Below are 12836 nucleotides of genomic sequence, written 5' to 3' on the forward strand. Positions count from 1 at the left end.
TCGAAGATCAAGTCTCCGCGGATATCCGCGACGTGGTTCAAGCTTCCAAATCTGATCTGATGGCCAGGGGCGTAGCTGTCGATCTGCTCTAGATGGCCAAGCGAGTTGGCCCGCAGTGCGAAGCCGCCGAATGCGAAGATCTGTCCGGGAAGAAAGACTTCTCCCTGGACAACATTGTTGTAGATGATTGACGGAGCCATCGAACCTCTTGACGACGACACAGCGGAACTCTCAATGAAAGCACCAATGTCGGTGTCAAAACCGGCGGATCTCGGGTAGGGAGTCCTGAACTATGCGTCTAAGGTTGATGGTAACAGGAGACGGGGGACACGATGTTTACCCAGGTTCGGGCCCTCTCTATGGAGGTAATACTCTACTACCTGCTTGATTGATCTTGATGAATATGAGTATTACAAGAGTTGATCTACCTCGAGATCGTAATGGCTAAAACCCTAAAAGTCTAGCCTGTATGACTATGATTATTCTTCTTCTTGCCCCTACGGACTAAGCCCTCCGGTTTATATAGACACCTGAGAGGACTAGGTTTGTACAAAGTCGGTTACAGAGAAAGGAATCTTCATATCAGGATGCCAAGCTTGCCTTCCACGCCAAGGAGAGTCCTATCCAGACACGGGAGAGAGTCTTCGGTCTTGTATCTTCACAACCCTTCAGTCTGGCCCACGTACCATAGTCCGGATGCCCGAGGACCCCTTAATCCAGGACTCCCTCAGCAGCCACCTGCCACCAATCCATCTTCAGAGCTGTACTGCTGCATGAATGTTGCCCGGTCTAGCTGCTGCCGACGCCACCACGACGCCAGACAGTGTCGACCTCCTGCGCGAGTCTATCATCGCACATCAGACGCCTAATCTCCAGAGCGCCATGCCATCGAGATCCGACACCATCAATGTGTGTGATGAAGCACCACTCCTTCTCTTGTCACCTCCAACCATCACTTGCTCCAAAACGATGCCCCCATGAGGGAAAGCGCTACTAAGAACGCCATCATCGTCCGATCCGGGAGACCCAGATCTAGGGTTTCCCCTGGAGCATCGCGAGCCTGATGACGCCAACTGCAACAACGATGCCTCGACAAGGAAACGATATCAAAGACGCCGCCATCGTCCGCCATGACTATAGTCGGCGCGATTTTCATTGGCAGTTGCGCCACCGGGCGTATGGCGCCGGCCTCGCTGGTTCCAATTCTTGTACCTATGAACATTACAATTACGTAAGAAAGCTTTGGCGTGATTTTTCACAAAAATGTACTTCCTCTATAAAGAAATATAAAAGTGTTTAGATTGCTACTCTACGGAGGGAGTAATTGGTAAAACAAGTGCTTTGTGTCACTGATTAAGTTTCTTAAATGGGATACACTTGTGTCTTAAATGTGGCTGCAGGTTTTGACCAACTTTACACTCAAAGATAAATGCCCTTTCCTTGACGGATTACCCGTCTAACAGGCTACCTCACTCGAGAGTGGTGAGGCCAAGTGAAATTGACCTGTGAGTTCGATCATTCCATGGGTGATCCATCCTTCTTCACCCCACAGAAAGTCTTCAGTGGATCACTGAATTTGCGCCCTTCTTCCGAGTGCCGGAACTTGGTGTACTCGTCGTTCTTACACGGTCGGTACACCAGAGGGTGGTCTCCGTCCACGAGCTCGTCCATCGCGCTCAGTACGACGCCGTTCTTCCCCCGGCAGACGAACAGCACTGCCAGGCGCTCACGGTTGCTCGGCGTCCTGACACGGTGGAGGCACGGCGGCACCCTTCCGTTGGTCACGACCTGCGGCATATACGGCGGTGACATCCCTGTGGCGTCAGACTGGAGATGCGCCCGCGCACACGATCAGACATGACAGAGAAACGGCGCGCGTGCCTCTTACCGTCAACAACTCGCCGGCCACGAAGGCGAACGTTGCCGGATCAGGCGGCACGGCGAGCCAGCTCCCGTCCTTGGCCTGCACCTCCAGGCCTTCCACCCCGTGCTGCACGATCGTGGTGGTCACGCTGTCGTCGCAGTGCGCCTGCAGGGACATGCAGGTCTCCGAATCGGGCGGGACGCCGTAGCGCGACAGCCGGGCGGAGTGGGCCAGCGCGCCGAAGTGCGCGTCGATGTGCTCCTCCTGGACGCCGAGGCCCTCCAGGACCATCTTCTCCACCGTCCGCTGGAGTTCAAACACGTTCTTGGCTGCCGACACAATTGTGTCGCTGCGCATGGACGGCGGACACGGTGAGAAGGTCAAAATGGATCGGCGACAACTGCGCGGCGGAGCAATGGTGGTAGCCTCGGTGAGTCAGATCATTCTAGAGAAAAGGTGACAATCGTTACCAGAAGGCAGGGTTCCCCCGCGGCCAGAGGAGGTCGGCGAAGTCACGGACGCGGTCGGCATCGGTGACGTCGGAGAGGCACAGGCTCTCCCAGTTCATGCCGGGGATGTTTGAGATATAGCCTGTGAACGGCCCCACGGCGGAGACGTTCCGCTGCTTGGACTCCACCGGGAGCGCGAAGATCTCCGGCATGGCGCGGCCGAACAGCGCCTGCCGGAGCTCCGGGCCGAGCGCGCCGTGCGCGACGACGACGAAGCCGTGCGCCAGCATGGACGCGGTCACCGTGTCCCGGGCTTCCCCCCAGCCTGGCCCGCCAGGCTCCAGTCCGCGGAGGTCGACCTTGGTGATCCCCATCAGCTGCTGCTCTGAGCCGTCGCTCGAACCCATCGGTTTGTCTTCTGATATGTGATGCTTCTTGGCATACACCGTAGCAGGTACTTATAAAGCTAGCTAAAGGTCAGCGGATGAGCTGGTAGGGTAGCTGTTCATCATGTGACGCTCTTGGTTTCGTTCTTTTTTTTGTTTGCAACGCCGCCGGGCTCGTGCTATTTGTCTATGCTAACTGTTCCCGCGAGTACAGTAGTGAAGTATGTGTCAGAAGTTCAGTTAACGCATAATGGAACAATGATAATCGCCCTGCAGCCGCCACCCAGTTGACTAACTTTAGGCTAAACATGCAAGCCCGCTGATTTCAAGGGGGGTTAGTCAGCTCGAGATCCCGAGGTGCATAGCCGTTCGATCAATGGGAGGAGCATCATCTTCCTCGTCTCCCAAACGTACCAAAAAAAGGAAAATCCTGGTAGCACCGCCGACTCGCCCCGTAGGCCGTAGCAGCGTCGGAAGACCGTGCGGGCTCGCAGGAGCGAGAGCGACACCGCGCCTTGCAGCCCCGGTCTACCCACACAAGTACACAATACCATCTCTCTCCCAAATAACAAGTCGCGACGGTGAGAGCGCGATCCAGAAAAGTAGGATCGCACGAGGCGATCAAGGAAGACGACGAGGGTTCCCTTGCGCGCCGCCGGTTACGCCGCCGGTTCCCCCTCTCTCTGTCGGCCGCTCCGGCGGCAGGAGGGAGGGGGAACCTCGGGTCTGTTCGCTAGGTGGGTGTGTGGTGGGGTTAGGGTTGAGGGAGACGTTGCCGAGGCCGTTGCGGTGGTGTCGCATCGGAATAACTTTCTCCGGGCTCCGTTCACGGTCAGGCGAGGCTTTTGTCCATCGTCTAGGAGCCAGCGGGGTTGGGGATCCCCGGATCTCGTCGAGGTCGCGGGCTATGGTGCCTGGAGGTCCATCGGCACTGGCCGTTTGGGTCCTCAGATGGGCGATGGATGCAGGGAGACGAAGACCTTTCTTCTTCCTTGTTGGTATGATTTGCTGCTGCTGTTCATCTCCTTCCTTTGCGCTGATGCTGGTGGGAGATTCTGCTTTGTCCGGGCGGATGGCCCGGCCGCAGTGCTGGACCGGTCGGATGACTCGAGTTTTCTTCCTTCCGGAAGGGACAATTTTCGCGGTACTCAAAGCCAAAGATGGCGACAGCTGTTGCAGGTGTGTTGGATTGATGTCCATACCCTCTCAGCGCTGGTGTCAAGAAAGGAGAAAGCAGCGTGGCGGCAATTGTACCGTGGTCGAAGATGATGACCTGTTTGCGATTGGTTGCAGATCCTTCTACTACAGGGGTCTTCTCTCAAGATTTAGGGATGATGACACAGGGCTCCGAAGATCTTCTTGTGTTATGGTTGTCTTAGGGTACTCTAGGTGTTCATGGTCCTTCGTGTTTGCATTTCAGTGTGCTTGTAAGGGTCGACTACTTTGTACTGATTCGTGATATGAATGAAAAATTCTCAAAAAAACACCATCTCTCTTCCCTCGTGTACGGGAACTTCGAATTCCTGGGAAGGTTAAGCACTTTGTTTTTTGAACAATCACGCGGGGGGGGGGGGGGGGGGGGAGGGTCCTCACCTGAATATATTACTCAAAGAACGCCCAAGGGCGAGTTACATCATAGATTACAGCGAGAGGAGAGGTACATGCGCCAAGACACGGCAGCCTCCCTACTTGCGGGGTCCTTAAACCTAAAGGCCTAAAGAGTAAAGTCTGAAATAATGTTCCTAAGGGTATCCACGGGGGAGTGTAGCTCGTTGCGGAAGACACGAGCATTCCTAGAGTCCCAGAGGTTCCATAGGATGGCGAGGGCGACTGTAGGCCAAATGTTGATGTCGAGGCCAGCCGGGGTGGGAGTTTCCCAAACACGGTCGATGGAGAGAGGTGTCTGCAGGCCTAACAGGGACCACACCTGGGTCGCGCATGGGTAGAGCAAGGCATGGTGCGTCGCATCCTCCAATGTAAGGCCACACCGAGGGCAATAAGAGACCGAGGTAATGGTCTTACGCAGCAAGTTAGCCATCGTGCTCAGGCGGTCACGGCACATAAGCCAACCGAAGATCTTCACCTTGATAGGTGCCTTTGAGCTCCAAATGTACCCGGCGTTGAGGTCAATCTCGTGGTCGGAGGAGAGCAGCGAGTAAGCGCACTCCAACCTCTTGAGCACTGCGTTGGTTTTCCCTTAAAGAGGAAAGGGTGATGCAGTAAAGTAGCGCAAGTATTTCCCTCAGTTTTTGAGAACCAAGGTATCAATCCAGTAGGAGGTCACGCTCAAGTCCCTTGCACCTACACAAACAAATAAGAACCTCGCAACCAACGCGATAAAGGGGTTGTCAATCCCTTCACGGTCACTTACGAGAGTGAGATCTGATAGAGATGATAAGATAATATTTTTGGTATTTTTATGATAAAGAGTAAAAGTAAAGAAAGCAAGTAAACAGTAATGGAAATAACGGGAGATTAATATGATGGAAAATAGACCCCGGGGCCATAGGTTTCACTAGTGGCTTCTCTCAAGATAGCATAGGTATTACAGTGTGTGAACAAATTACTGTCGAGCAATTGATAGAATTGAGCATAGTTATGAGAATATCTAGGTATGATCATGTATATAGGCATCACGTCCGTGACAAGTAAACCGAAACGATTCTGCATCTACTACTATTACTCCACACATCGGCCGCTATCCAGCATGCATCTAGAGTATTAAGTTTATAAGAACAGAGTAACGCTTTAAGCAAGATGACATGATGTAGAGGGATAAAATCATGCAATATGATATAAACCCCATCTTTTTATCCTCGATGGCAACAATACAATACGTGCCTTGCTGCCCCTGCTGTCACTGGGAAAGGACACCGCAATATTGAACCCAAAGCTAAGCACTTCTCCCATTGCAAGAGAGATCAATCTAGTAGGCCAAACCAAACTGATAGTTCGAAGACTTGCAAAGATAACCAATCATACATAAAAGAATTCAGAGAAGATTCAAATATTGTTCATAGATAATCTTGATCATAAACCCACAATTCATCGGATCTCGACAAACACACCGCAAAAGAAGATTACATCGAATAGATCTCCAAGAGAATCGAGCAGAACTTTGTATTGAGATCCAAAGAGAGAGAAGAAGCTATCTAGCTAATAACTATGGACCCGAAGGTCTGAGGTAAACTACTCACACATCATCGGAGAGGCTATGGTGTTGATGTAGAAGCCCTCCGTGATCAATGCCCCCTCCGGCAGGACGCCAGAAAAGGCCCCAAGATGGGATCTCATGGGTACAGAAGGTTGCGGCGGTGGAATTTGGTTTTCGTGGTCACTTCTGATGGTTTGGAGGTACGTAGGTATATATAGGAGGAAGAAGTAGGTCGGTGGAGCCACGAGGGGCCCACGAGGGTGGAGGGCGCGCCGGGGGGGGGGGGGGGGGGTAGGCGCGCCCCTACCCCGTGGCCTCCTCGTCTGTTGCTTGACGTCCACTCCAAGTCCTCTGGATCACATTTGTTCCAAAAATCACGTTCCCGAAGGTTTCATACTGTTTGGACTCCGTTTGATATTCTTTTTCTGCGAAACACTGAAATAGGCAAAAAAACAGCAATTTGGGCTGGGCCTCCGGTTAATAGGTCAGTGTCCAAAATAATATAAAAGTGTATAAATAAGCCCATTAAACATCCAAAACAGAATATATTATAGCATGGAACAATCAAAAATTATAGATACGTTGGAGACGTATCAAGCATCCCCAAGCTTAATTCCTGCTCGTCCTCGAGTAGGTAAATGATTAAAACAGAATTTTTGATGTGGAATGCTTCTTAGCATAATTCTCAATGTACATCTTTTTATTGTGGTATGAATATTTAGATCCGAAAGATTCAAGATAAAAGTTTAATGTTGACATAAAAACAATAATACTTCAAACATGCTAACCAAGCAATTATGTCTTATCAAAATAACATAGCCAAAGAAAGCTTATCCCTACAAAATCATATAGTTAGGCTATGTTTCAATATTGTCACACAAACATTCTCATCATGCATAACCCCGATGACAAGCCGAGCAATTGGTTCATACTTTTAACGCGCTTCAGCCTTTTCAACTCTTATGCAATACATGAGCGCAAGCCATGGATATAGCACTATGGGTGGAGTAAAGTATAATGATGGGGGTTATGAGAGAAGACAAAAAAGGTATAAAGTCTCACATTGACGCGGCTAATCAATAGGCTATGGAGATGCCCATCAATTGATGTCAATGAGAGGAGTAGGGATTGCCATGCAACAGATGCACTAGAGCTATAAATATATGAAAGCTCAACAAAAGAAACTAAGTGGGTGTGCATCCAACTTGCTTGCTCACGAAGACCTAGGGCATTTTAAGGAAGCCCATCATTGGAATATACAAGCCAAGTTCTATAATGAAAAATTCCCACTAGTATATGAAAGTGATAGCATAGGAGACTCTCTATCATGAAGATCACGGTGCTATTTGGAAGCACAAGTGTGGAAAAAGGATAGTAACATTGTCCCTTCTCTCTTTATCTCTCTTTTTTTGGGCCTTCTCCTTTTTTTCTTTGGCCTTTTTTTATTTAGTCCGGAATCTCATCCCGACTTGTGAGGGAATCATAGTCTCCATCATCCTTTCCTCACATGGGGCAATGCTCTAATAATGATGATCATCACACTTTTATTATTTACAACTCAACAATTACAACTCAATACTTAGAACAAAATATGACTCTATGTGAATGCCTCCGGCGGTGTACCGGGATATGCGATGAATCAAGAGTGACATGTATGAAAAAATTATGAATAGTGGCTTTGCCACAAAATACGATGTCAACTACATGATCATGCAAAGAAATATGACAATGATGAAGCATGTCATAATAAACGGAACGGTGGAAAGTTGCATGGCAATATATCTCGGAATGGCTATGGAAATGCCGTGATAGGTAGGTATGGTGGCTGCTTTGAGGAAGATATAAGGAGGCTTATGTGTGATAGAGTGTATCATATCACAGGGTTTGGATGCACCGGCGAAGTTTGCACCAACTCTCAAGGTGAGAAAGGGCAATGCGCGGTACCGTAGAGGCTAGAAAATTGTGGAAGGTTGAGAGTGCGTATAATCCATGGACTCTCATTAGTAATAAAAAACTCATATACTTATTGCAAAAGTTTATTAGCCCTCGAAGCAAAGTACTACTACGCATGCCCCTAGAGGGATAGATTGGTAGGAAAAGACCATCGCTCGTCCCCGACCGCCACTCATAAGGAAAGCAATAAAAGAACACCTATGTGTCAAAATTGTCACACAACTTTTACCATACGTGCATGCTACGAGACTTTCCAACTTTAACACAAGTATTTTTCAATTTCATAATTACTCAACTAGCACACTCTAATATTACCACCTTTATATCTCAAAACACTTATCAAGTATCTAACTTCTCATAACATTCAATGAACTCAATATGGAAGATCAATTTCACAATTAAAGCAAATTACCATGCTGTTTAAGACTCTCAAAATAATATAAGTGAGGCATGAGAGATCAATAATTTCTATAAAATACAACCACCGCCATGCTCTAAAAGGTATAAGTGAAGCACTAGAGGAAAAACTATATAGCTCAAAAGATATAAGTGAAGCACATAGAGTATTCTAACAAATTCCGAATCATGTGTGTCTCTCTCAAAAGGTGTGTACATCAAGGATGATTGTGGCAAACTAACAAACAAAGACTCAAATCATACAAGACGCTCCAAGCAAAACACATATCATGTGGTGAATAAAAATATAGCTCCAAGTAAGTTACCGATGGATGAGGATGAAAGAGGGGATGCCTTCCGGGGCATCCCCAAGCTTCGGCTTTTTGGTGTCCTTGGATTGACCTTGGGGTGCCTTGGCCATCCCCAAGCTTAGGATCTTGCCACTCCTTGTTCCATACTCCATCAAATCTTTACCTAAAACTTGAAAACTTCACAACACAAAACTTAACAGAAAATCTCATGAGCTCCGTTAGCGAAAGAAAACAAAACACCACTTCAAGGTACTGTATTGAACTCATTATTTATTTATATTGGTGTTAAACCTAGTGTATTCCAACTTCTTTATGGTTTATAAACTATTTCACTAGCCATAGATTCATCAAAATAAGCAAACAACACACGAAAAACAGAATCTGTCAAAAACAGAACAGTCTGTAGTAATCTGTAACTAACGCAAATTTATGGAACTCTAAAAATAATTCCACAATAGGAAGACCTAAATAATTTGTTTATTGATGTGCTGCAATTGTAATCAATATTATATCACGTTCTGGTAATTTTTAACAATTGTTTTCGTGAACAGAAAGTTTCTGGAATTTTCAGCAAGATCAAATAACTATCATCCAAGAAGATCCTATAGGTTTAACTTGGCACAAACACTAATTAAAACATAAAAACAAATATAACCAGAGGCTAGATAAAATATTTATTCCTAAATAGAAGCAAAAAGCAAAAAAACTAAAATAAAATTGGGTTGCCTCCCAACAAGCGCTATCGTTTAACGCCCCTAGCTAGGCATAAAAGCAAGGTTAGACCTAGGTATTGCCATCTTTGGTAGGCAATCCATAAGTGGCTCTCATAATAGATTCATATGGTAATTTAATTTTCTTTCTAGGGAAGTGTTCCATGCCTTTCCTTAATGGAAATTGGAATCTAATATTCCCTTCCTTCATTTCAATAATTGCACCGATCGTTCTAAGGAAAGGTCAAACAAGAATAATAGGACATGAAGGATTGCAATCTATATCAAGAACAATAAAATCTACGGGCACATAGTTCCTATTTGCAACAATAAGAACATCATTAATTCTTCCCATAGGTTTTTAATGGTGGAATCGGCAAGGTGTAAGTTTAAAGAGCAATCATCAAATTCGCGGAAACCTAGCAAATCACATAAAGTTTTTGGAATCGTGGAAACACTAGCACCCAAATCACACAAAGCATAGCATTCATGATCTTTAATTTTAATTTTAATAGTAGGTTCCCACTCATCATAAAGTTTTCTAGGGATAGAAACTTCCAACTCAAGCTTTTCTTCATAAGATTGCATCAAAGCATCAACGATATGTTTAGTAAAAGCTTTATTTTGACTATAAGCATGCGGAGAATTTAGCACGGATTGCAACAAGGAAATACAATCTATAAAAGAGCAATTATCATAATTAAATTCCTTGAAATCCAAAATAGTGGGTTCATTGCTATCTAAAGTTTTAACCTCTTCAATCCCACTTTTACCAAATTTCGCATCAAGATCTAAAAACTCCGAGTTTTTGTAACGCCTTCTAGGTAAAGGTGGCTCATCTCCAGTCCCATCATTATCAAGATTCATATTCCAAAACAAAGATTTAATAGGGGACACATCAATAACTTTTAGATCTTCATCTTTATTCTCATAAAAATTAGAAGAACACGCTTTTACAAAGCAATCTTTCTTAGCACGCATCCTAGCGGTTCTTTGTTTGCACTCATCAATGGAAATTCTCATGGCTTTGAGAGACTCATTGATATCATGCTTAGGTGGAATAGATCTAAGTTTCAAAGAATCAACATCAAGAGAAAGTCTATCCACGTTCCTAGCCAATTCATCAATCTTAGGCAATTTTTCTTCAAGCAAGGCATTGAAATTCTTTTGAGAAATCATAAATTCTTTAACACTAGTCTCAAAATCAGAGGGCATCTTATTAAAATTTCCATAAGAGTTGTTGTAGGAATTACCATAATTATTAGAGGAGTTACTAGGAAACGGCCTAGGATTAAAGTTTCCTCTATAAGCGTTGTTACCGAAATTATTCCTACCAACAAAATTCACATCCATAGATTCATTATTGTTCTCAATCAAGGTAGACAAAGGCATATCATTGGGATCAGAAGAAACACTCTTATTAGCAAACAATTTCATGAGTTCATCCATCTTTCCACTCAAAACATTAATTTCTTCAATCGCATGCACCTTTTTACTAGTAGATCTTTCGGTGTGCCATTGAGAATAATTGACCATAATATTATCTAGGAGTTTAGTAGCTTCTCCTAAAGTGATTTCCATAAAAGTGCCTCCCGCGGCCGAATCTAAAAGATTTCTAGAAGCAAAATTCAATACGGCATAGAAATTTTGTATAATCATCCATAAATTCAAACCATGAGTAGGGCAATTACGCATCATTAATTTCATTCTCTCCCAAGCTTGTGCAACATGTTCATGATCAAGTTGCTTAAAATTCATAATATCGTTTCTAAGAGAGATGATCTTAGCGGGAGGAAAATACTTAGAGATAAAAGCATCTTTGCACTTATTCTAAGAATCAATACTATTTAGGCAAAGACGAAAACCAGGTTTTAGCACGATCTCTAAGAGAAAACGGAAATAGCTTCAATTTAACAATATCATTGTCCACATCTTTCTTCTTTTGCATATCACACAAATCAACAAAGCTATTTATATGGGTAGCGGCATCTTCACTAGGAAGGCCGGCGAATTGATCTTTCATGACAAGATTCAACAAAGCAGCATTAATTTCACAAGATTCAGCTTCGGTAAGAGGAGCAATCGGAGTGCTAAGAAAATCATTGTTGTTGGTATTGGCAAAGTCACACAATTTAGTATTATCTTGAGTCATTGTGACAAGCAAGCAATCCAACACATGAGCGAACAAGAAGCAAGCGAAAAAGAGGGCGAACGGAAAAGAGAGGGCGAATAAAACGGCAAGGGTGAAGTGGGGGAGAGGAAAATGAGAGGCAACTAGCAAGTAATGTAATGCGAGGGATAAGATTTTGTGATGGGTACTTGGTATGTCTTGACTTGACTTGGCGCACACCTCCCCGGCAACGGCGCTAGAAATCCTTCTTGCTACCTCTTGAGCACTGCGTTGGTTTTCCCTTAAAGAGGAAAGGGTGATGCAGTAAAGTAGCGCAAGTATTTCCCTCGGTTTTTGAGAACCAAGGTATCAATCCAGTAGGAGGTCACGCTCAAGTCCCTTGCACCTACACAAACAAATAAGAACCTTGCAACCAACGCGATAAAGGGGTTGTCAATCCCTTCATGGTCACTTACGAGAGTGAGATCTGATAGAGATGATAAGATAATATTTTTGGTATTTCTATGATAAAGAGTAAAAGTAAAGAAACCAAGTAAACAGTAAGGGAAATAACGGGAGATTAATATGATGGAAAATAGACCCGGGGGCCATAGGTTTCACTAATGGCTTTTGTCAAGATAGCATAGGTATTACGGTGGGTGAACAAATTACTGTCGAGCAATTGATAGAATTTAGCATAGTTATGAGAATATCTAGGTATGATCATGTATATAGGCATCACGTCCCTGACAAGTAGACCGAAACGATTCTGCATCTACTACTATTACTCCACACATGGACCGCTATCCAGCATGCATCTAGAGTATTAAGTTCATAAGAACAGAGTAACGCTTTAAGCAAGATGACATGATGTAGAGGGATAAACTCATGCAATATGATATAAACCCCATCTTTTTATCCTCGATGGCAACAATACAATACGTGCCTTGCTGCCCCTGCTGTCACTTGGAAAGGGCACTGCAATATTGAACCCAAAGCTAAGCACTTCTCCCATTGCAAGAGAGATCAATCTAGTAGGCCAAACCAAACTGATAATTCGAAGACTTGCAAAGATAACCAATCATACATAAAAGAATTCAGAGAAGATTCAAATATTGTTCATAGATAATCTTGATCATAAACCCACAATTCATCGGATCTCGACAAACACACCGCAAAAGAAGATTACATTGAATAGATCTCCAAGAGAATCAAGGAGAACTTTGTATTGAGATCCAAAGAGAGAGAAGAAGCCATCTAGCTAATAACTATGGACCCGAAGGTCTGAGGTAAACTACTCACACATCATCGGGGAGGGTATGGTGTTGATGTAGAAGCCCTCCGTGATCAATGCCCCCTCCGGCAGGACGCCGGAAAAGGCCCCAAGATGGGATCTCACGGGTACAGAAGGTTGCGGCGGTGGAATTAGGTTTTCATGGTCGCTTCTGATGTTTGGGGGTACGTAGGTATATATAGGAGGAAGAAGTAGGTCGGTGGAGCCAC

The 12836-nt window shown here is 45.1% G+C and overlaps 1 protein-coding gene across 1 annotated transcript; it reads right to left on the reverse strand.

Moving 5' to 3' along the window:
- Positions 1-361: 361 nt before the first annotated feature.
- LOC109755621 (probable 2-oxoglutarate-dependent dioxygenase AOP1) lies at positions 362-2737 on the reverse strand. The gene is made up of 3 exons (XM_020314518.3): positions 2335-2737; positions 1889-2213; positions 362-1788 (listed from the first exon to the last, which is right to left on the reverse strand). The coding sequence occupies exons 1-3, from the start codon at positions 2718-2720 to the stop codon at positions 1516-1518; spliced, it is 984 nt and encodes a 327-aa protein (XP_020170107.1). The 5' UTR covers positions 2721-2737; the 3' UTR covers positions 362-1515.
- Between the last annotated feature and the right edge of the window lie 10099 nt (positions 2738-12836).

Source organism: Aegilops tauschii, chromosome 6 (genome assembly GCF_002575655.3).
Source record: "Aegilops tauschii subsp. strangulata cultivar AL8/78 chromosome 6, Aet v6.0, whole genome shotgun sequence".
Taxonomy (NCBI): domain Eukaryota; kingdom Viridiplantae; phylum Streptophyta; class Magnoliopsida; order Poales; family Poaceae; genus Aegilops; species Aegilops tauschii.

What these genes read in the sequence shown, in the direction of transcription:
- LOC109755621 (XM_020314518.3), bottom strand. Translation starts at nt 2,720, where the DNA reads ATGGGTTCGAGCGACGGCTCAGAGCAGCAGCTGATGGGGATCACCAAG. An exon ending in CGGGGGAACCCTGCCTTCTG is followed by an intron (nt 2,214 to 2,334) that starts GTAACGATTGTC and finishes GTCCATGCGCAG; the next exon opens with CGACACAATTGTGTCGGCAG. An exon ending in TGGCCGGCGAGTTGTTGACG is followed by an intron (nt 1,789 to 1,888) that starts GTAAGAGGCACG and finishes TATATGCCGCAG; the next exon opens with GTCGTGACCAACGGAAGGGT.